Source organism: Hemitrygon akajei, chromosome 1, assembly GCF_048418815.1.
Source record: "Hemitrygon akajei chromosome 1, sHemAka1.3, whole genome shotgun sequence".
In the NCBI taxonomy this organism is placed as follows: domain Eukaryota; kingdom Metazoa; phylum Chordata; class Chondrichthyes; order Myliobatiformes; family Dasyatidae; genus Hemitrygon; species Hemitrygon akajei.
In genome coordinates this window covers 112,446,100-112,467,516 of record NC_133124.1, presented here as the reverse complement: position 1 = coordinate 112,467,516, position 21,417 = coordinate 112,446,100, and the positions used below count along the sequence as shown (strand labels likewise).

Below are 21,417 nucleotides of genomic sequence, written 5' to 3'. Positions count from 1 at the left end.
TGAATATACATGTAAAAATAAAACTAGCTTTTTAGATAGTGTTTTTTAAAAATAATGTAATTTTTAGACAAATAGTTTTTAAAAATGCTATTATATATACCAATTCTATGTGGCAATAAAGGGTGCATACTCAGCAAGGAAAGCGAATTGAACTTCTTTTCAAGCTATAAGTATCAGAAATGTAATGGAAGTTGTAGTGTAGATAGTGATGCAGTGATACATTTCACACATTCTTGCTTCTGCAGTTTAGCCATTTCTGGCAGGTGAACTCACTGCAGCAACTGCACCCTTCTTGTCACATTTAACACATGGGTCAGTGGAAGATAAGCAGAACTAGCCTCCTGCTGCATATTCACTGATTGGCCTTGCTGGAGACAGCCCTGCCCAAACTTCAGTTTGTTTGTGATACTCATAATGGTTTTAATTAGATTACTACAACATGGGCCATTCCAGGCTTTCCATATTGATCCCCTTCTGATAAGGAAAACATGGCAACTTCTGACAGTCTTTCATTAGATATGGATGGTTCCTATTAACATGTAATTATCCATAACAAAGTAAGCGTAATCACTAGTTCATGGCACATGTTACCAGGTATCCTGCAGGGTGTGAATGGTGATTTGTGCATGGTCAAGCAGGAGCAGAGTTAATGCCCATCACCTCTTCTCACACACGCACACACACTCCCCCCCCCCCCCCCCCCAATCTATCTACATGTGTTTTGTTGGCTCATTTGCATTGTCTAGCTTATTTTCTCATTCATTTCACTCAGGGTTCCAATTAAATTACATGCATATATGAATTTCTTTTATATATTATATATTTTAGTAATATGTGTTAAAACAGTAAATTTACCATGGCCCATTTAGAAATTTCTGTGGCCCCCAGTTTCTTTTTTTACTTGTGGCCCTTACAAAATCCAGCATGGCACCCTAGGGGGCCATATAGCCCAAGTTGAGAATCATTGTTTTAGATGTTTCTTATGGAGGTTTTGCAGAGACTAGTCTAATATACAGATCGTGAAGAAAACCATAATGATTGGGCTATGGGCTTAGTCTATGCCAATAACAAATGGATGGTTGGACTTGCTATGGGATTATGAAACCCCTAATTAAATCTTGTTTCTTAGTCTATTATTTCCTTGTAGAAGTATCAGTCAAATCAAGTCAGTATTACTGTAATGCACAATTACCTGTCATAACACATCTAGGAAATTATCATCCAACAAACTGATTCCCTAAGTGTCATTGTCACAGGAGTACAAAAATAAAGTGTCAAAGGAACAAGTGAACAAAGATATTGAAGAATAAAATTATTGTTTTGTATACCATAAAACTGATTATTCCAAACCTTCTTAGTTTTAGGTTCAGATTCCCCCTTAGTTTTGGGTACATGCTTTTATTTGAAATGTAACCTTCAATGTTGGGATTCCATGAGGTCTAGAAGGATTTGTTGATGAGGATCAGATTTTTGAAATCAATATAATTTTGTAGACTTTGCCCCTTAAATAATATTTAATAATTATGTATCTTGCTGTGGATGAAACTATAGAAAAAGTAAGTGTCCATAATTTCCCATGAGAAGAAGGGGATACTATGTGGTTACTTTTATTGCTACTGCAATGCATTCTCCTCATTCCTATTGATGTTAAGATTATAGAGTAGTAATAATTAGATGTGAATCAGATCATGAGTGAATTGCAAAACTTAATCAATCTGTGCAAATTAGTTCAAAGGTTGAAATCAAAACCTCAAGGGAAAAACAGAATGTGCATATTACTATATCCTCTTGTATGTTGGAGGAACATGGAACAGGAAGGGAGCAGTCCAGTTGTATGATAGACTTCCAGGGCTGTTACTGCTGGAAGTACAGGGAGCAATTATTCTGAATAAATTTTTCTCATCTTTAACATTAACCAAATCTATGATAAAGATTGAGAATTTATTTTAAATGGGAATAGTCACTTTTACTGCAAGTTAAAGTTTTCAATGTTTGGATTGGTAATAAAATGGAGTAACTTTGGAATATCCATTTAGGTAAGAATTGCACAAATCAAAGTACATACTTCTTTCAAAAGACCAAATGCTTTCTAAATGCAGGTTTACAGTTTGAGCTATTAGAAACTATTAAGTCTTTTTCATGCTTATCTTTACAGATATCTGGAGCCTGGGTGTTATTCTTTTCATGTTGGTCTGTGGGCAGCCTCCATTTCAAGAGGCAAATGACAGTGAGACTCTCACCATGATTATGGACTGCAAGTACACAGTTCCTGCCCATGTCTCCAAAGAATGCAAGGAGTAAGTCATGGATCTGCTATAATGTATGTTTTCATAGCATGAATTACCTATAACATGATTGATGGTTTAGGGAATGCTGATTCCGGACTACAGAGCGCACCTGATTAAAAGCCGCTGGCTCTAATTTTAGAAATAAAATCAATTTTTTACTTGTAAAGGCCGCACCGGATTTTAGGCCGCACCGGATTTTCGGCCGCAGGTGTCCCACGTTGTAATATGAGATATTTACACAGAAAGATATTACACGTGAGGATTTTTTAACTTTTAATTAAATCCATATGGTAACAAAAACAAATACATATTGCAAATGCTTTTTTTCGAATATACGTTGCGTATACTTCTTTACTGAACAACATTCCAATATCTCCTAACGACTGGTAAAAAATATATATACTGCAGCCTACCAGGAAAAGTTATGATCGCCTTTAACTTAAAAGCAGCGTTTTCGCTCCGCCGCTCCCCCCCGCCGTCCCGTTTTATCGCAAACGGCATTTAAAAGCAGCGTTTCGCTCAGATCTGATGCCGCTCCGTCGCTCGCCCCCTCCTTCCCGTTTATCGCAAACTGGTTTCCCACAAGACGCGGCGAAACCGGGTGTGACGTCATAGCATCCCGCGATGTAGTACAGAAAACAAATATAGTTAAAACTCTTCTAACTTTAACTAGAAAATGAATTACTAAGCGAAAATATTATAAACTAAATAACTGCCATAAAGGCAGCACAATGCTTTTCTTCGAGTGTTTTCCATGTTGATGAGGGTGAGTACAAATGACTGATTTACAATAATTTAATTGTGAAAGTGCGCTTGATTTATCGTACAATTTCATTGGACCTCTGTGAACTACTCATCAATTTTATTGGTCTACTGTTACGAGGCAAAATGTTTTCGGCGGCATGAAAAAAAATCATGTATTAGCCGCTCCGTTTTAAAGGCCGCAAAGTTCAAAGCTGTTCAAAATGTGGGAAAAAAGTAGCGGCTTAAAATCCGGAATCTACGGTAGGCTACATATGTTAAGGATCAATTTTAAAAACTTAATATTTATGCTTTGAAGCATTTATAAAATCCATTGCAAGATTTTCTATCATGTAAGGTGTCTTGTGAATATAATTATTGTATTGTTGCTATCAATTATATTTTTATACAGCTGTTTTGTAAATATTTAATACTCATAAATAATAACAATGTATTTAATAAGGCTAAAACAGCTACTTGACAGACTAACAGTGGAACTTGACTAAAAAGATTCCAAAATAATTAAGAAAATTTAAGGTGATGTATTGTAAATAAATATCCCTTCCAAAAATGTTACTTTTCATTTCCATGTATAAATGTGGGCTGACTACAAGTTGCTAATTTCAAAATGGGTGGTATATGTCCAGGTTTTAGTTGGACTTGTGGGTAAGATGCTTAATATATGGTGGTGATTAAAATTTAGAACTCAGTTTTTCCTGGGCACTCCTCACATTAATTTTCCACTCTAAATGTATAGCTAGATAGGATCATAAAGAGAGTTTTTGGCACATTGGCCTTCATAGATCAAAATATTGAGTACAGGACTGGGATGTTATGTTGAAATTGTATAAGACATTTGTTGTTGTTGTTGGCACCAATAATCAGGCCTAATTTGAAGCATTGCGTGCAGTTATGATTACCTACATTCAGGAAAAATATCAATAAGATTGAAAGAGTACAGAGAACATTTACAAATATGTTGCCAGGACTTGAGGGCCTGAGTTATAATTAAAGGTTAAATAGGTTAGGCCTTTTTTTCCCTGGAGTGTAGGAGAATGAGGGGTATAAATCGGGTAAATGCAAGTAGGCTTTTTCCACTGAGATTGGGTGGGACTCAACCTAAAGGTCATAGGCTAAGGATGAAAGGTGAAAAATTTAAGGTGAACATGAGGGGAAACTTCTTCGCTCAAAGGGTGGTGAGAATGTGGAATAAGCTACCAGCGGAAATGATAGATCCGGCTTTAATTTCAACATTTAAGAGAAATTTGTATAAGTACGTGGATGAAGGGGGTATGGAGGGTTATAGTCCAGGTGTGGGTCAATAAGTCTAGGCAGAGTAATAGTTCAGCATAGACTAGATGGGCAAAGGGGCCTGTTTTTGTGCTGTAGTGCTCTATGACTTTCTGACTCTATTAGTTTGGATATCCCATTCTCTCAGTAACAGAAGGCAGTGATTCTAAACAGTTTCAGCACACACAAATTTGAAATTATATTTTTCTAATGTTATTTCCTACAGTCTTATCAATCGCATGCTGCAGAGAGATCCAAAACGAAGAGCCTCACTGGAAGAGATTGAGAACCACCGTTGGCTTCTAGGAATTGATCCTTCACCTGCAACCAAGTGCAATATTCCACTTGTCTCTTACAAGAATCTCTCAGATGAAGAACATAATGGCATCATCCAGCGCATGGTGCTTGGTGACATTGCAGACCGAGAAACTATTATTGAGTAGGTGCAGCGGAACCCTACGCACAAGAAGCAAGTCTTTATCAATACTGGCTTCTTTTTCCAAAGTGTATTGTGAATATATTGTTTACATGTGCTATCAAAATTTTGAGACTGATAGATTTAGCACATATCACAAAACTTGAAATTAAGCTGTGTTGTTTAGCTTAACTGCATATTTAATATCACGAACAAGAGAAAATCTGCAGATGCTGGAGGTCCGAGCAACACACACAAATGCTGGCGGAACTCAGTAGGCCAGGCAGCATTTGTAGGGGGAAAGAAGTATAGTCGATGTTTCGGTCCTGCCAAAGGGTTTCAGCCCGAAACATCAGCTGTACTTTTTTCCATAGATGCTACCTGGCCTGCTGAGTTCCTCCAGCATTTTGTGTGTGTTGCATATTCAATATGTTTTCATTCAAACTATTGAAACTTGGTCAAAGTAAAAATACAGTACATCGTGGGACTATATTAGCAATTTTTTCACTCTAATGGTGAAATGACATTCACCGGTGAAGAGAAATGAGGAAACAGAAATAGGCGTAAAACAAAAATCACTGGGAATACACAAGTTGAGTGCAAAACTTCAATGACTTTCTAAAATAATAAACAGCTTTCCATGTGCAGTTAAAAGTTGTTGAAACCCCATTGAATATCCATCATTGATAGTAGTCTTTTTACCTTTTTGCTGTGCATTTAATTATTAATATTAAAGACTGAAAAGGTAAGCAAAATAGTTTGTAGTTGTCGGATTCAGCTTTACACTTTTTCCTCAAGTGATTAAATAAATACTATGAAGGGGAAAAGGTACACATTAGTTTACAGAACATAATGCTTAAAGTACATTTAATTACAGGAAAGATTGTTCTCAGAGACAGGACTCTTATATTCTGCTTAATTGGCTGTGTACTTGTTCGTGTCAGGCTGTCACATAGAAATTTGTAACAAAACATAATGCCTAGAATATTGAAGTTGTAGACAGATGCATGTGTATCTCAAAATCACTACAAGATTCTGTAAGGTCATTTTGTTTTACAAATGGACAATATCCCCAGTAATGAGAAGGGAGCTCTCTTCATTTGATTCTTTTGATGTGAATGCAGGTACATATTAATGTACCACTACTTTCAATCAGCACAGTTGGTTAATGGAGCCGCTCCAGACTAAGGAGTGAGCCAGATGGCAGATCTTTGGAACTTTTGAACAATGGGATAGCACATTATTGCAGTTTTACTGAACAGCATTGCTAATGCCAGATTAGTAATAGTTCTGGATATAAATGCTTCCCTAAATTCAAGATGCAATGATATTATGATGCAAATACAATAACTGAGACAAAAGTGTGACTATCATTATGTCATCTGTGAATTACCTTGTGACGTAGAAAATAGCCATATGGGATCAGCTCTCAGAGTAATCCTGTTCCCTTACTTAGTTCCCTGTAACATATTCTCCCTCAGATATTCATGAACAAATGGCATCAACTTCATGGACTCTTTACACATTACAGAGGATGTATTTGCTGTCTTGATGCAAATTAGGATGAATAAATCCCCAGGGCCTGACAAGGTGTTCCCTTGAACACTACGAGAGGCAAGTGTAGAAATTGCCAGGGCTTTAGCAGAGGTATTTAAATCATCCTTAAAAATAGATGTGTCAGAGGTCTGGAGGATAGCCAGTGTTGTTCTGCTGTTTAAGAAAGGCCCTAAGAACTAAACCAGGAAATTATAGCTCAGTGAGTCTAACATCAGTAGTGGGAACGTTATTGGAAGGTATTCTAAGGGACCGGATAGACAAGTATTTGGATAGAGATGGATGGAGTAAGTATAGAGTTCTTTGAGGAAGTTCCCAGGGAAGTTGTTAAAGGTAAGGCAGTGGGTGTTGTCTTCATGGATTTTAGCATGGTATTTAACAAGGTCCCGCATGAGTGGCTTGCAGTGGGATCTGGACCAGCTGGGAAAATGACAAATGGAATTTAATGCAAATGAGTGCAAGGTGTTGCACTTCGGTAAGACTAACCAGGGTAAGTCTTACACAGTGATTGGTAGGACACTGAGGAGTGTTGTAGAACAAAGGGATCTGGGAATGCAGGTCCATAATTCATTGAAAGTGGTGTCACACATTGATAGGGTCATAATGCTTTTGACACATTGGCCTTCATAAATCAAAGTATTTAGCGCAGAAGATGGGATGTTATGTTGACATTGTATAAGAAATTGGTGAGGCCTAATTTAGAGATTGTGTGCAGTTTTGGTCACCTACCTATAGGAAAGATGTAAATAAGGTTGAAAGAGTGCAGAGAAAATTTACAAGGATGTTGTAAATATAACCCAGAGGACCTGAGTTATAAAGAAAGATTGAATAGGTTAGGACTTTATTCCTCAGAATGTAGAAGATTGAGGGGAGATTTGATAGAGCTATACCAAATTATGAAGACTATAGATAGGGCAAATACAAGCGGGCTTTTTCCACTGAGATTGGGTGAGAGTTGAACTAAAGGTCATAGGTTAATGGTGAAAGGTGAAAATTTTAAGGGAATGTGAGGGGAAACTTCTTCAGTCAGAGGGTCATGAGAGTGTGCATGTGAGCTTGATTTCAATGTTTAAGAGAAGTTTGGATAGGTACATGGATAGCAGAGGTATGGAGGGCCATGGTCTTGGTGCAGGTGAATGGGAGTAGGCAGATTAAATGGCTCAGCACAAACTAGATGGGCCGAAGGGTCCGTTTCTGTACTGTACATTTCTGTGACTGTAATTCCATTGATTATCCTAACATCCACATTAGATAAGGGTGACTTATGATCGACCATTAATATGACTGTCAGCATGTCTTGGGGATATGAGAGGAAACTGGAGGCCTGAGGAAAGGGTGCATACCTATATAATCAGAGGGAGAACACAAACTCCACACAGCACAAAAGGTTGGAATTGAGTGCAGGTTGCTCAGGTGTTAGACAACTACACTACCTGCAGAACCTCCATTTAATATAGCCATTTCTATTTGTTACAAGTAAAAGCCTTTTGCAACCTACATGCATTCCTATAATGATTTTCAGACTCGAATTATCCCAATGCAATTTACAGGCCTTTAAGTACTTTTGAAATGCGGTTACTGTTGTGATATATAGGAATTCCTCAAAGGATATGCTGAAAATATTTATTCTGATTCATTGTTTGTTTGTTCTTTAAGGTCACTGGAAAGTAATAAGTACAATCACATCACTGCCACTTACTTTTTACTGGCTGAAAGGACCTTGAAGGAGAAGCAGGAGAAAGAAGTTACCCGTTCCTCCAGCCCAAGCCACATTAAAGCTCAGTTCAGGTACAAACAAGTAGGCTACACATGTCTGTTAACAGATACTTGTAGAGGTACACTGTCACATTGTATTTCTAATGTAGTTGCAGATTACTTAAGTCTCTGGCTCTGTCATTTTCTGTGGTGTAGGACTAGTGCAAAAAAACATACATGTTGAAACTTTTATGCAGCTTAGTCAAATGCAGAGTTTTAAAAACTTGGATATGGCACGTTAATTAAAAGAAGATACATTTTATTGATGGAACTGTCTCTGGATGTTTACAAGAGGGTTATAAGCTTTGGAGTCCGAGGTCTGGAACATAATATTGTGCAGAAGCATTTGAAATGTACTTTTTCTTCGGGACATAGTTCAGAGGAAAAAAGCTTCTTTGTGAAGAACTAAAGATACCTTTCTACTATAGGTGATTGAATACATGAGGAAGGAAAATTTGAGTACTGTAGTAATTTTTCACCTTGAGGGATCCTTTTCTCTTTGAGTGCTTATCTCCCTGCTTCTTGAATGAGCTGTTTCTGCTGACCCATTTCCCTGCAAGTAGAGGTATACAAATGCTTGAGTCTTAGATTAAATGAGATACAAAATAAAATAAGGTATAGAACTATTCTTTTCATTTTAAAATGGAGCTGGAGATGAGTACTTTGAATACATTGTATAAAGGCTGAATAACACTGATACATTTAAGATTTCCTGGGATTGTTGCATGTGGGGCCATAGTTGTCTGTACAATGCCCATTTAGCTTGGGGATGGAATTTTAAATCAATAGGATGCGAGTCACAAGAGCAAGTGCAAGATTTGAGCAAGTAATCTAGGTTGACTGGAGACTCACTGTCCTATTAAGATATGCTGCTTTATATTTGAGTAGGCCTTGTAACAAAACATGGGCAATAAGATATATCATGACAGTATATGAGCAGCAGGAAAGTTGACAAATTAATTGAAACCTTGCATCAAAACTCAGTGGTCATGCAAAACCCAACAGAAGTGAACAGAATGGCTGTAGCTGTAGAAAATCAGCATCCCAAGGATGCTGCACCTGTTTTTTTTTAAAGTTCTGCTTTTGCATCTTGGGTTTGGTTGTAAGGTGGCCCTTCCTTTTGTATTTCCCTGGTACTGGTTCATTGTCCTTTCTTGTTCATGTGGAATGAGGTAAGACTGGACCAGCACGTTGGTGCACTGAAGGCAAAGCAGCCCGAATTGCATTCTGAGATTGGGTGTCATACCCAATGTTGGTGCTACAGCACATATTTGCTACAGAGAATGTTTTGTGTAGACTTACACATCAGAAAGATGCAACTTCCCCTGGGCCTCTGAACCTTCCATTGAATAGGAAGCAGGGTCCAGCTAAAAAGGTTCTTATAAACCTAATGGAATTGTAGGTTTCCTCAAAAAGAAGTAAGTACAGGATCTCAGTTAGAATCAAAGGACAATATAATAGCTTTGTATGAAATATTATTCTGGGGAACCTTACTCTCTACAGGCTCAGAATTGTTTTTGTTTTATGGAACCCTGCATTAGAAAGAGCAATGAAAATTTCACTTCCTTAGTTTCACAACCTGCTGAAAAGGATATTGCAGTCTTTTGTATGGTATAGTATCAAACTTAAATGTGCATTGTGAGAATGTGACATTAAATTAATAAAATGCACTACCTACTTCTGCAAGATTAAACAGTCCAACTTTTGACCAGTTTATCACATGAATTGAGTCTAATTGTGACCTGGTGTGGTAGTATTTATCTTAAAGATGTTTTGTGTCTGAGCATTCCATTTGTATATGTAAATGATACTGAGATTCTTTGAATTTCAATAATCATTGACATAATATCTGTTTCTCCAAACAGTAGATCCAATCTTAGTTTAGGCTGAAATATGATTTTAAGTCTTGTCGATACATGATCACATTTTCTTAGGATTTGTTGGGCCTTTTTATTTAGCCTGTAGACTTTTCCATAATTTATATTTGTGGAAACCTCAATTAAAGGGTTACTCCCTTATACCATTGCATGAAGTGACCTTCACACTGTTAATCGAAACTAAGGCAACAGTACAATCATTGTCATCAGATCCAGTAATGATATTTACTCTGATATTGACTGCTATTCTCATCCCTGCAGGTTGAGTAAGAGTTATTTTTCTACATCTGGTTGAGTTACTCACACCTACATTTGTCACACTGAGATACTAATTAGTACAATTTCATAAACATTTTGCTCATTTATTCTGGGGAAGATGAGAGGTTTTGAATTATTGATATCTGAATCTTCATCTTTCTGAACATGATAAATTTGGAAAATGTTATGAAAGAGAACTCAATATTTTGGTTGTATTTGTTGTACTTATTGAAGTAGTATTCCAGTTGTTCATGTTTTCTTCATGATCTTCTTCATTTTTTCTGCACAAGATTGTGCCTTAGCACAGCATAAACTGATGCTGATGGATTTACAGCAAAGCAGAAGTAGACTGGATGTCTAATGTTAAATATTCTATTAGTATGCATTTGATAATAAGTAACTGAAGTGTAAAGCTAATTTAAAATTTGGTACCATAAAGCCTCATTAAAAAATTGAAGAAAGTGACTGAAGATTTTGATCCCTTTTCTCTTTTGTCTTCAAAATTAGGCAATCCTGGCCTACAAAAATAGAAGTAGCAAAAGATATTGAAGACATAACAACATCACCCATCATCCATCCTGTGTCAATTGCCGGAGTCTGTTCCCCAGCCCGCACTGCAGAGTCCACCATTAATGGGCATCGAATGAAATCTGGTGAGCCTGCAAAGAAAGAAGAGTCATCGACAATTGGTGCAATTGGAAAGCCTCCTACAAACAATAGGACGTGTCTGTTCAGAGTGGAAGAGGATGAAGAGGATGATGAGGATGACAGAAATGTAATTCCTCTTCCCACTCCTGTAGTTTTGCGACGCAAACCTTCCATAACAAACAGGCTTACCACCAGGAAGAGTGCTCCTGTCCTTAATCAAATATTTGAGGAAGGAGAGTCGGATGATGATTTTGACATGGACGAAAACCTGCCCCCCAAGCTCAGTCGGTTAAAGATGAACATTGCTTCTCCAAACACTGTGAATAAACGTTACCACAAGCGGAAAAATCAAGGCCGTGGATCAAGCTGTAGCAGTTCTGAAACCAGTGATGATGATTCAGAAAGTCGCCGTCTTCTTGACAAAGACAGTGGGTTCACCTACTCCTGGCACCGCCGTGATAGCAGTGAAGGGCCTCCAGGGAATGGAGGGGATGGAAGTGGGCAAGGCAAGTCAAGTGATGGGAATGCTGGTTTTGACAAGAGCAGCCCAAGTGATGGCAACAAAGGTGGAAGTAGTCCTTCCAATGATTCCAGTGGGAGCACCAACAACACGGGAACAAGAACTCACAGCTGTACAACACAAGGAAATTCTTCACAGTCACCTAAAGTTGCAGAAGATTTGGTGGAGAGCCTGAAGCTAATGAGCCTCTGTCTTGGGTCCCAATTGCAGGGTGGCAATGGTAGTAGATACATCATTGAACCAACATCTGGAATTAGAATACATGAGAAATCAGCTTGGAAAATGTGCATCACCTCGAGTAATATTATAGAGCGAACCTCTGGCTTGACCAGTGGCGAGTCTTATTCTGACCAAATGGCTGACCTGCTGAATATGCTTGAAATGTCAAAAGAGAACAACATGAACTTGAAGAACAATGTTCTACAGCTACCTCTTTATGAGAAAACACTTTCTGTGAATTTTCAGCGGAACCCTAAGGATGGACTGCTGTGTACCTCTAGTCAAACCAGCTGCTGTCAAGTTATTTAATATGTTTTAGCTTGATTTAACTGTTATTCTTGCTGGTTACAGTTTGACTTTTTTAGCAAAGTGAAATTCTTTTAGCCTTGAGCTTTTTAAATGGACTTTTAAAATTATTTATTGCAATGTTCAAATTAGTTTGCTCAATATATTGACAATGCATGGTCTTTGTGCATGCTGCTCGCTACTGCTTTACTTTCCCAACAAGAAAAACACGACTGGGGCAGAATTTTTTAATATCTTGGGAGTTTAGTATCAACCTGTTGGTTGTATGTTGTTAATGGAGCTAAATACAGTTTAAGTAAATAGTGCACTTTGTAGCTCTTTGTGTTGCACATGAAAGGATACTGCAAATCGATATGGTTTCAGACCATATGATCAAAGAGTGTTAGGTTTAATTACTTACTCTAGTGTACCTGACAGAAAAGAACCAAAGCAATAACTGAAATATTGCAGCCCTTGTGAAAACATTTCACTATTCCAAGCTTGATGAAATGCTCTCTGCACAATAGTCATACTGGAGAGTCTTAATTTGTTGAAAGATTGCAGAGAACTCACTTCAGGGTGGGTTAGTCTATATTGACTTAAACTCAGGATAAGGCAAACTTGAGCAAGACTTTGAAGGTGCTATAATTGGACAGAGTTGGATTGGACTAAGTTTGCTGATTATTAGTGTCCATGACACTATGTTGCCCCTCAAGTGAGAAAGCCCTGCACTTAGGCTAGCTTGTCTCTTTATCTGTGTATATGTTTGGATCTACTTGTCTGTCAGTTCTGTGGGGTAGGACATGGTGTAGTGATTGGAAACAACACAAAATAGCATTGTCACTTGCAGACCAGTAAGTTGTGATTTGCTAGAAAGACAATGTCAGGGTAGCTATGATTTAAATGTGAAGTACTTACTGTTTATATCCTGCATCATGACACTTAAGATACCACCAACTTCCTTCCTACTATTGAAGGGTTTCTCCACTGACACATGGAGAATCACATTAAGACCTCGGAGGAGAAGAGATTTTCAATGCTAATCTGTAATTGGAATTTCAGTCTTTCATTGAAAATAGTTTATGGATTGCTTTCTGTTACACTCAGTAGTTTATGGATTGAATAGAGTAAACCATTTCTAATCCATAGATAAATGGGCTATACTCCAGTCAATAGGGAGTTATGGATTTACTCATAAGGTTATTTATCCTCTCTAACATTGAAAAACTCTACTTCCTTGAAATATAGGTCTGGCTTTGGCAAAAGCTTTCCAGTCAGTTATTTGGTGGTAAATATATGTTTTAAATTAAATGCTGCAGGATAATTTGGAGTTGGGGTTGGGGTGTATCAAGTTAGTCTTAAAGTATATTGGCATTCCAGTTTTTAATGGCCTGATTTTCATTGTGGGAAATAACAAATAGTGAAGGGAATTCATAGCAATTGTGTAGATGCAGTTAAGTTTTTGGATTAATGTACATAGTTTTGTTTATATTTTATGTATAGCCTTGTGATGGCACCTTTTAGAACTCCTACCTTGTGTATTTGTACAAGAACTGTAAATTTGTGTATACACAGTACTGAGAATTACAGTGATGTACAGTTGTCAGATTGTACTAGATTAATGTAGGTGGAAATGCCCACTGTTTAACTGTCTGTATTCTATATGGAGTTGTCTCAAGTGAATGACCCGTAAGTAATGTGTTGTATGTTGTGCTGCATCATTTGGTGCAATGAATGGAAAGAGTAACCACTACTTATGAATGTTGTTGGACCAAATAATGTAACAGTATGAAAATGTGGCATCCCATGGCCAATCTTTCAATTGGTATTTTCATGTGTGAATAGTGGCTAATTTGTAACTTTAAAACTATTAAAATATGTAAAATTATTTGAATTAGAAAGAGAGCCTAGCTCAATTTGTGGTTGACTTGCATGTGCAGATGACAAAAACCTTCAAAAATATCATCTTTGCTTAATAGCTTAAGGACTATCATTCTGAAGCAATAGTGAAACAACAGACTGGTTTCCTTCTGTTGTTACTCTAGTATTTATGAAACCAACCATTTTGTAGTTTGGCACTTTACAGAAAGGGAATTTTGGAAATTAACCAAGACCTAAAGAATGATCTGCACTGCTGTCCAGTATTGCCTCCCTAACTCAACTAGACATTAATGAAACTAAATTAGGAACTTAAGTAAATCTCCACAGTTTATGTCATTACAACTGTTGTATGCAGAGTTGTATTTCCTCAAGAGGGCTTAAATATATCAGTACACCACCAGTGTTTTAGAGAATGTGTTTTGACTGCTGCTATCAATGAGCTGATGCATGGGGAGAAATTTGTTCAATTTCTGTTCCAAATTTGTGACGGCTACTTTAGCTGTAGCCTCTTCTATTTCCATGTGGCATTCAAAACAGTTCGGCTGAGGGCGGCTTGATGAAACAGGATGCTCACAATATTTGATCAAATTTATTTTGTTTGTGTACTTCATCCAGAGATTCTGCCAAGGCAGACATGGAGTATGGTCAATGTTATTTGTTTTCACCATAAATGAAAATTCCAGTTCAACCAAAAATGTATAATTGTTTTCCAATTTGTTTCAATCATCCATCTGCCCTGTGTTTGTGAGTTTCTACCAAAGTTGCCCATTTTAAAAATTTCATCCTTTTTAAATAAAAAATTCTCCCTGATCTCTTCTTCAGTATCCAGCTCTAAAGACAAAGGTTTCACGATTAGCTTTATTTGTCACAAATACATGGAAACATACAGCATGCATCAAATCAAATCAGAGGGGATTGTGCTGGGCAACCTGCAAGTGTCACCATACTTAAAGTGCCAACGTAGCAGATCACAACTCACTAATCCTAACTGTACATCTTTGGAATGTGGGAGGAAACCCACGCGGTCATGGGGAAAATGTACAAATTCCTTACAGCTTGGGCTTTAAGTTTTATGCTAACCGCTACGTTAACGTACCACCTGACTCCAACTCTACCCACTTTTCCTAGTTCTAACCTCCAGATCAATGCTTCTGCCAAGAACCTATTCTTCCAACTTAGGCCTCATTAAGCACCAGATCTCCAATCTAGAAATGCTTTCAACTGTTTTGGGGTTCCCTCCATAAAATCTCCACCTGTCCCATTTCAAGCTCCAACCTTGTCATTGACCAAGCTGTAGTTAACTTGCATTTCTCTTCTCGGGTGGCCTTTATCTCTCATTTAGGTTCTTGGCGAATAACTTGGATATTGTAGAGTCGTAGAAAACTACAGCACAGAAACAGGCCCTTCAGCCCATCCAACCATGCTGAATTATTTAAACTGCCTTGTCCCATCGACTAAGCTCCCAGGACCTTAGCGCTCCATACTCTTTCCATCCATGTACCTATCCAAACTTCTTTTAAGTTTTGAAATAAAAATCACATCCACCACTTGCACTGGCAGCTTTTTCCACACTCTCACCATCCTCTTAGTGAAGAAGTTTCCCCTCATGTTCCCCTTAAACATTTCACATATCATCTTTAACCCATGACCTCCAGTTGTAGTCCCATCCAACCTCAATGGAAAAAGCCTGCTTGCATTTACCCTATCTATACCTCTCATAATTTTGTATACCTTTATCAAATCTCCCCTCAATCTTCTACATTCTAGGGAATGAAGTTCTAACCTATTCAATTTTTCCTTATAACTGAGTTCTTCCTGTCTCAGCAACATCCTTGTAAGCTATCTCTAGTACTCTTTAAATCTTATTTACATTTTTCCTGTAGGTAGGTGACCAAAACTGCATACAATAGTCTGAATTAGGCCTCACCAACATCTTATACAACTTCAACATAATATTCCAAATCCTGTAGTCAATAAATTGATTCATGAAGGCCAATGTGCCAGAAATTTTCTTAATGACCCTATCTACCTTAGACACCATTTTCAATGAATTAGGGACCTGTAATCCTTAATCCCTTTGTTCTACCACACTCCTTAGTGTCCTACTACTCACCGTGTAAGACCTACCCTGATTGATCCTCCCAAAGTGCAACACCTCACACTTGTCTTCATCAAATTTTACCTGCCATTTTTCAGTCCATTATTTCAGCTGGTCCAGATCCCATTGCAAGCTTTGATAGTCTTCCTCGCTGTCCACTACACCCCCATTCTTGCTGTCATCTGCAAATTTGGTCATCCAGTTAACCACATCCAGATCATTGATTTTCATGACAAACAACAACAGACCCAGCACCGATCGCTGTGGCACTCTGCTTGTCACAGGCCTCCAGTCAGAGAGGTAATTATCTACTACCACTCTGGCTTCTCCTGAAAGCCAATTTCTATTCCAATTTACTACCTCATCTTGAATGCCAAGTGACTGAACCTTCTTGACCAACCCCCCCATCCAGGACCTTGTCAAGTGCCTTGCTAAAGTCCATGTAGACAGCATCCACTGCCTTGTCTTCATCAACTTCCTGGTAACATATTTGAAAAACTCTATAAGATTGTATAGATACGACCTACCGTGCACAAAGCTATGCTAACTATGCCTAATCAATCCCCAACTATCCAAAATGGTCATATATCTGGTCTCTTGGAATACAATCCAATTAATTTCCCACTACTGTTGTCAGGCTCACCAGCCTATAATTTCCTGGTTTATTGTTAGAGCCTTTCTTAAGCTGCAGAACAATACTCCAAACCTCTGTCATCTCACTTGTTGCTAAGGATGATTTAAATATTCAAGCTTTGTATTCTCCAAATTTCACTTTTTAAGGCCTCCCACTTACCAAGTACACCTTTGCCAGAAAACTGCCTGTCCCAATACACACTTTACAGATCCTTTCTGATACCATCAAAATTGGCCTTACTCCAATTTAGCATCTTAAATCAAGGATCAAACCTATCCCTTTCCATAATTACCTTAAAATTAGGGGTCATAATTATGATCCCTAGATGCAAAGTGTTCTAACTTCTTTCACCTAACCTGTCTCATTTCCTAATGGGATATCAAGTATTGTACACTCTCTCATTGGGACTTCTACATACTGATTAATGAATCTTTCCTGAACACATTTGACAAACTCTATCTCATCTAGTCCTTTTATAGTATGGGAGTCCCAGTTAATATGCGCCAAGATAAAATCACCTACTATCACCTTATGTTTCTTGCAACAGTCTGCAATCTCTACACATTTAATCCTCTAAATCCTGCAGACTATTGGGTGGTCTGTAACATAGCCCCATTAACATGGTCATACCTTTCTTATTCCTCAGTTCCACACATAAAGTCTCACTAGATGAATTCTCTAGTTTTCCCTCATTAGTACTGCCACCCTTCCCCCTTTAATCCCTCCTACTCTATCACATCTAAAACAACAGAAGCCCCGAATATTGAGCTGTCAAGATTCAAAGTAAATTTTATTATTAAGTACATACATGCTACCTTATACAATTCTGAGTTTCATTTTTTGTGGGCATACTCAACAAATCTATAGAATAGTAACTATAACAGAACGAACTAGGGTGTTCAACCAGAATGCAGAAGACAACAAACTGCAAATACAAATATAAATGGCAATAAATAACTAGAACAATCGATGAAGAGTCTTTGAAAGTAAGTCAATTTGATGTGGGAACATTTCAATGATAGAGCAAATGAGGTTGAGTGATCTCCTTTTGTTCAAGAGCCTGATGGTTGAGGGGTAGTAACTGTTCCTGAAACTAGTGGTGTGAGTTCTGAAGCTCTTGTACTTTCTTCCTGATGGCAGCAGCGATAAGAGAGCATGACCTGGATGGTGGCGATCTCTGATGATGGATGCTGTTTTCCTATAACAGTATTTCATGTAGATGTGCTCAGTGGTTCGGAGGGCTTTACCTGTGATGGTCTGGGCTGAATCCACTGCTTCTTGCAGGATTTTTTTGTTCAAGGGCATCAGTGTTCTACACCAGGCTGTGATGCAGCCTGTCATTATACTCTCCACTACACATCTATAGAAATTTGTCAAAGTTTTAGATGTCATGCTGAATCTCCGCAAACTCCTAAGGAGGTAGATACACTGGTGTGCTTGCTTCATAATTGCACATTATTGCACTTATGTGCTGGGCCTAGGACTGGTCCTCTGAAATAGTAACACCCAGGAATTTAAAGTTACTAACCCGCTTCACCTCTGATCCTCCAATGAGTACTGGCTTATGAACCTCTGGTTTCCCTCTCCTGAAGTCTATAATCAGTTCCTTGTTTTTGCTGACACCACCACTCAGCCAGATTTTTAGTCTCCTTATATCTATATGCTGATTCATTGCCCCTTTTGATTCAGCCCATGATGGTGGCGTCAAAATATGGCAATAGAGCTGTGCTTAACCACACAGTCTTAAGTATAAAGTGAGCACAGCAGGTCTAAGCCCACAGCCTTGTGGTGCATACGTGCTGATGGAGGTCTTGTTGACAATCCGAACTGATTGGGGTCTGCAAGTGAGGGAATCCAGGATTGAATTGCACAAGGAAGTATAGAGCCAAAGTCTTGGAGCTTATTGACTAGTTTTGAGGGGACAATGGTATTGAATGCTGAGCTGTAGTTGATAAAGAGCATCCTGATGATTCAATCTTTGCCAGTCCTGCCCCTCCTGCAACTAAGTTTCAATAATGCCTACAATATAATAATCCCACATGTTGATCAATGTCCTGAGCTCATCTGTCTTTCCTACAATACTTATTGCAATGAAATTTATGCAATTCAGAACATTAGTCTCACCACACTCAAACTTTTGCTTCCTAACTTTGAAAGTTTAACAACAGCCATCTCCACAACTACTCGACTAATGGTTCTGGTACTCTGGTTCCCATTCATAAGAACGAGGAGGCCATCCAGCCTATTGAGCCTGCTCCACTATTCAATAAGATCATAGCTGATCTGACTATGGACTTATCTCCACCTACCTGCCTTTTCCCTATTACCCTTAATTCCCCTACTATGCAAAAAATCTATCCAACCTTGTCTTAAATATATTTATGGATGTAGCCTCCACCACTTCATTGGGCAGAGAATTGTGCAGATTCACCACTCTTTGGGAAAAGCAGTTCATAGAAACAGAAAAACTACAGCACAATACGGACACTTCAGCCCACAAGGTTGTGCCGAACATGTCCCTACCTTAGAAATTACTAGGCTTACCTATAGCCCTCTCTTTTTCTAAGCCCCATGTACCTATCCAAAAGTCTCTTAAAAGACCCTATCGTATCGCCTCCACCACTGTTGCCGGCAGCCCATTCCACACACTCATCACTCTCTGAGTAAAAAACTTACCCCTGACATCTCCTCTGTACCTGCTCCCCAGCACCTTAAACCTGTGTCCTCTTGTGGCAACCATTGCAGCCCTGGGAAAAAGTCTCTGACTATCCACATGATCAATGCCTCTCATCATTTTATACACCTCTATCAGGTCACCTCTTATCCTCCTCCACTCCAAGGAGAAAAGGCCAAGTTCACTCAACCTATGCTCATAAGGCATGCTCCCCAATCCAGGCAACATCCTTGTAAATCTCCTCTGCACCCTTTCTATGACTTCCACATCCTTCCTGTAGTGAGGCGACCAGAACTGAGCACAGTACTTCAAGTGGGATCTGACCAGGGTCCTATATAGCTGCAACATTACCTCTCGGCTCCTAAATTCAATTCCACGATTGATGAAGGCCAATACACCATATGCTTTCTTAACCACAGAGTCAACCTGCACAGCTGCTTTGAGCGTCCTATGGACTCGGACCCCAAGATCCCTCTGATACTCCACACTGCCAAGAGTCTTACCATTAATACTGTATTCTGTCATTATATTTGACCTACCAAAATGAACCACTTCACACCTATCTGGGTTGAACTCCACTTCTCAGCCCAGTTTTGCATCCTATCAATGTCCTGCTGTAACCTCTGACAGCCCTCCACACTATCCACAACACCTCCAACCTCCTCATCTGTCATAAATTTACTCCCCTAAATCTTGAGGCTATGTCCTCTCTTTCTAGTCTTACCTACCAGTGGAAACAACTTTCCTACCTCTTCTCTCTCCCTTTCATAATTTTATATGTTTCTATAAGATCTCCTCTCACCCTTCTGAATTCCGGCAAGTACAGTCCCAGGCAAGTCAATCTCTCCTCATAGTCTAACCCTCTCATTTCTGGAATCAATCTGATGAACTCCTCTGCACTGTCTCCAAAGCCACTGTATTCTTCCTGCAAATCCTCTGCAATTATAGTTTAACTGCCACCCCTTCCCAATCAGTACCAGCAAACCTTTCCACTAGAATATTAGCCCTCTCCTGTTTAGGTGCAAACTGACTCTTCTGGCACATTGACCTTCTGGAAGAGAGCCCATGATTCAAAAATCTGACACCTTCTCTCCTGCACCAAGACCTTAGCCATGTATTAAACTGTATGATCTTCCCATTTCTGCCCTCACTAGCTCGTGACATGGGTAGCAATCCTAAGAACACAGACCTGGAGGTCTTGTCCTATAACTTAGCACCTAGCTCCCTGAACTCACTTTGCAAAACCTCATCCTTCTTCCTACCAAAATCATTGATACTGACATGGACCATGACCTCTGGCTGTTTACCCTCCCACTTAAGAATGCCGAAGACTTGATCAGAGATGTCGCGAACCCTGGCACCCAGAAGCCAACGTACTATCAGAATCTCATTCTCATCCTTCCCATTCCCCTATCAAATTCCCTATCATCACAGCTTGCCTCTTCTCCCCATCTTCCTTTCTGAACCACAGAGACAGATTCAGTGCCAGAGACCTGACCAGCATGACTTTCCTCTACTCAGCGATTCTTAAACCCCCCCAGCTCCCCACAACAGTATCCAAAGTGATATACCTGTTGTTGAGAGGAATGGCCACAGGGGCGCTCTGCACCAGCTGTTCAACCCTTTTCACCTACCTGACTGTCACTCAGTTTCCTGTGTCCTGTACCTCAGATGTAACTACCTTTCTATATGTCCTATCACCCACTCAGCCTCCTGAATGATCCGGAGATCGTCTAATTCAGCTCCAACTCCTTAACGCAGAGCGTTAGTTGCAGCTGGATGCACTTCTCACAGGTGTCAAAGACACTGGAGGTCTCCTTGCCTTCCTACATCCCACAAGAGGAGCATTCAACTGTCCTGCCTGATATCCCTACTGTTCTAGCTGTGCAATTATAAAAGGAAGAAATAATAGAGAAAAAGAATCTACATACAGCTTTTTGCCTCTCACTCAAGCCTCAAAATCCCCACGCTAACACTTTCCACTTCAACAATCGCAATTCCTAGAACCAAACCCCTTAATTGCTCTGTTCGGTTTTTGGGGCGAGACAGATTTATGTCTGGGTCCGACCAAATGCCGAATACTATCCTTTGCCTCTCTCCTGGCCAGACGCTTGATCCTCCTTAGATGGAGAGATGTTGCCCCGCCCACCCATGCGCAATGGCTTAACGACATTATGGCCTGCTTGGACCTCGAAAAAATTCATTATTCAGTTCTTAATTCGGATCTAAAGTTCCATAAGATCTGGGGGCCTTTTATCGAGTACTTTCATAACCTTCCTC

The 21,417-nt window shown here is 39.1% G+C and overlaps 2 protein-coding genes across 3 annotated transcripts in view; one reads left to right on the top strand and one right to left on the bottom strand.

The window, feature by feature from the left end:
* Positions 1-13,751, top strand: part of snrka (SNF related kinase a) — a 43,118-nt gene extending 29,367 nt beyond the window's left edge. The window contains exons 3-6 of the mRNA XM_073050133.1: positions 2,156-2,297; positions 4,546-4,758; positions 7,945-8,076; positions 10,686-13,751. Of these exons, the coding sequence (XP_072906234.1) occupies positions 2,156-2,297; positions 4,546-4,758; positions 7,945-8,076; positions 10,686-11,874 (1,676 nt within the window). The 3' untranslated portion in view covers positions 11,875-13,751. The remainder of the gene's footprint in view (positions 1-2,155; positions 2,298-4,545; positions 4,759-7,944; positions 8,077-10,685) is intronic.
* ano10a (anoctamin 10a) overlaps positions 8,578-21,417 on the bottom strand; it is a 66,716-nt gene continuing 53,876 nt past the window's right edge. Inside the window, exon 14 of one of the 2 annotated variants that reach the window (XR_012099451.1) lies at positions 8,578-8,596. The gene's annotated coding sequence lies outside the window, so the exon portion shown is untranslated. Of the gene's footprint in view, positions 8,597-11,451; positions 11,594-21,417 lie in introns of those variants that run through there. The other variant, XR_012099449.1, reaches the window with a different exon arrangement.